Source organism: Elephantulus edwardii, unplaced genomic scaffold, assembly GCF_000299155.1.
Source record: "Elephantulus edwardii isolate Elephantulus edwardi_28Jun2011 unplaced genomic scaffold, EleEdw1.0 scaffold00042, whole genome shotgun sequence".
NCBI lineage: Eukaryota > Metazoa > Chordata > Mammalia > Macroscelidea > Macroscelididae > Elephantulus > Elephantulus edwardii.
Window position 1 is genome coordinate 8,127,353 of NW_006399792.1, and position 597 is coordinate 8,127,949.

At 38.9% G+C, this 597-nt stretch overlaps 1 protein-coding gene across 1 annotated transcript in view; it reads left to right on the forward strand.

The window, feature by feature from the left end:
* Positions 1 to 357, forward strand: part of HPSE (heparanase) — a 100,695-nt gene extending 100,338 nt beyond the window's left edge. The window contains exon 13 of the mRNA XM_006885325.1: positions 198 to 357. Coding sequence (XP_006885387.1) covers positions 198 to 357 — 160 coding nt within the window. The remainder of the gene's footprint in view (positions 1 to 197) is intronic.
* Positions 358 to 597: the final 240 nt, after the last annotated feature.

Below are 597 nucleotides of genomic sequence, written 5' to 3' on the forward strand. Positions count from 1 at the left end.
TAACTTTTGAGTTGGCAGCATCACTTCTTACCACTAAGCCACTAGAGTTCCCTTAAGTACTGATGGATTGTAGAAATACAAGTATACATTGACTGCCACATAGAAAATTCAGGGCCTAAAAATGATCTCAAAACTTTTGAAGGATAGGGGGACTGTGCACAAGTTGGCTAATGTAGGCCTGTCCTTCTCTTTTGCAGATCTGTTCAACTTAATGGCCAGATTCTGAAGATGGTGGATGATCAAACCTTGCCAGCTTTGACAGAAAAACCCCTCCGCCCAGGAAGTTCCCTGGGCTTGCCGGCTTTTTCATATGGGTTTTTTGTGATAAGAAATGCCAAAGTTCCTGCTTGCATCTGATATGGAAAGGTGTTAATAACACCAACCCTGAGATGGCTATAATAAAATGTATTAATAAGAGGAAAGCAAAACTCAAGATTTAGAAAGACAAGAAAGAAGATACATTACAATTGAACTTATGGGCTCTTCAGAGAAATTGGGACATTCTCAGGGCCAAGTTTAATACAATATCTTCATTTTTCCAAGTAGACTACCACTAAAAATAATAACTCATAATCCCTGGTGCCAAACATTATGCTT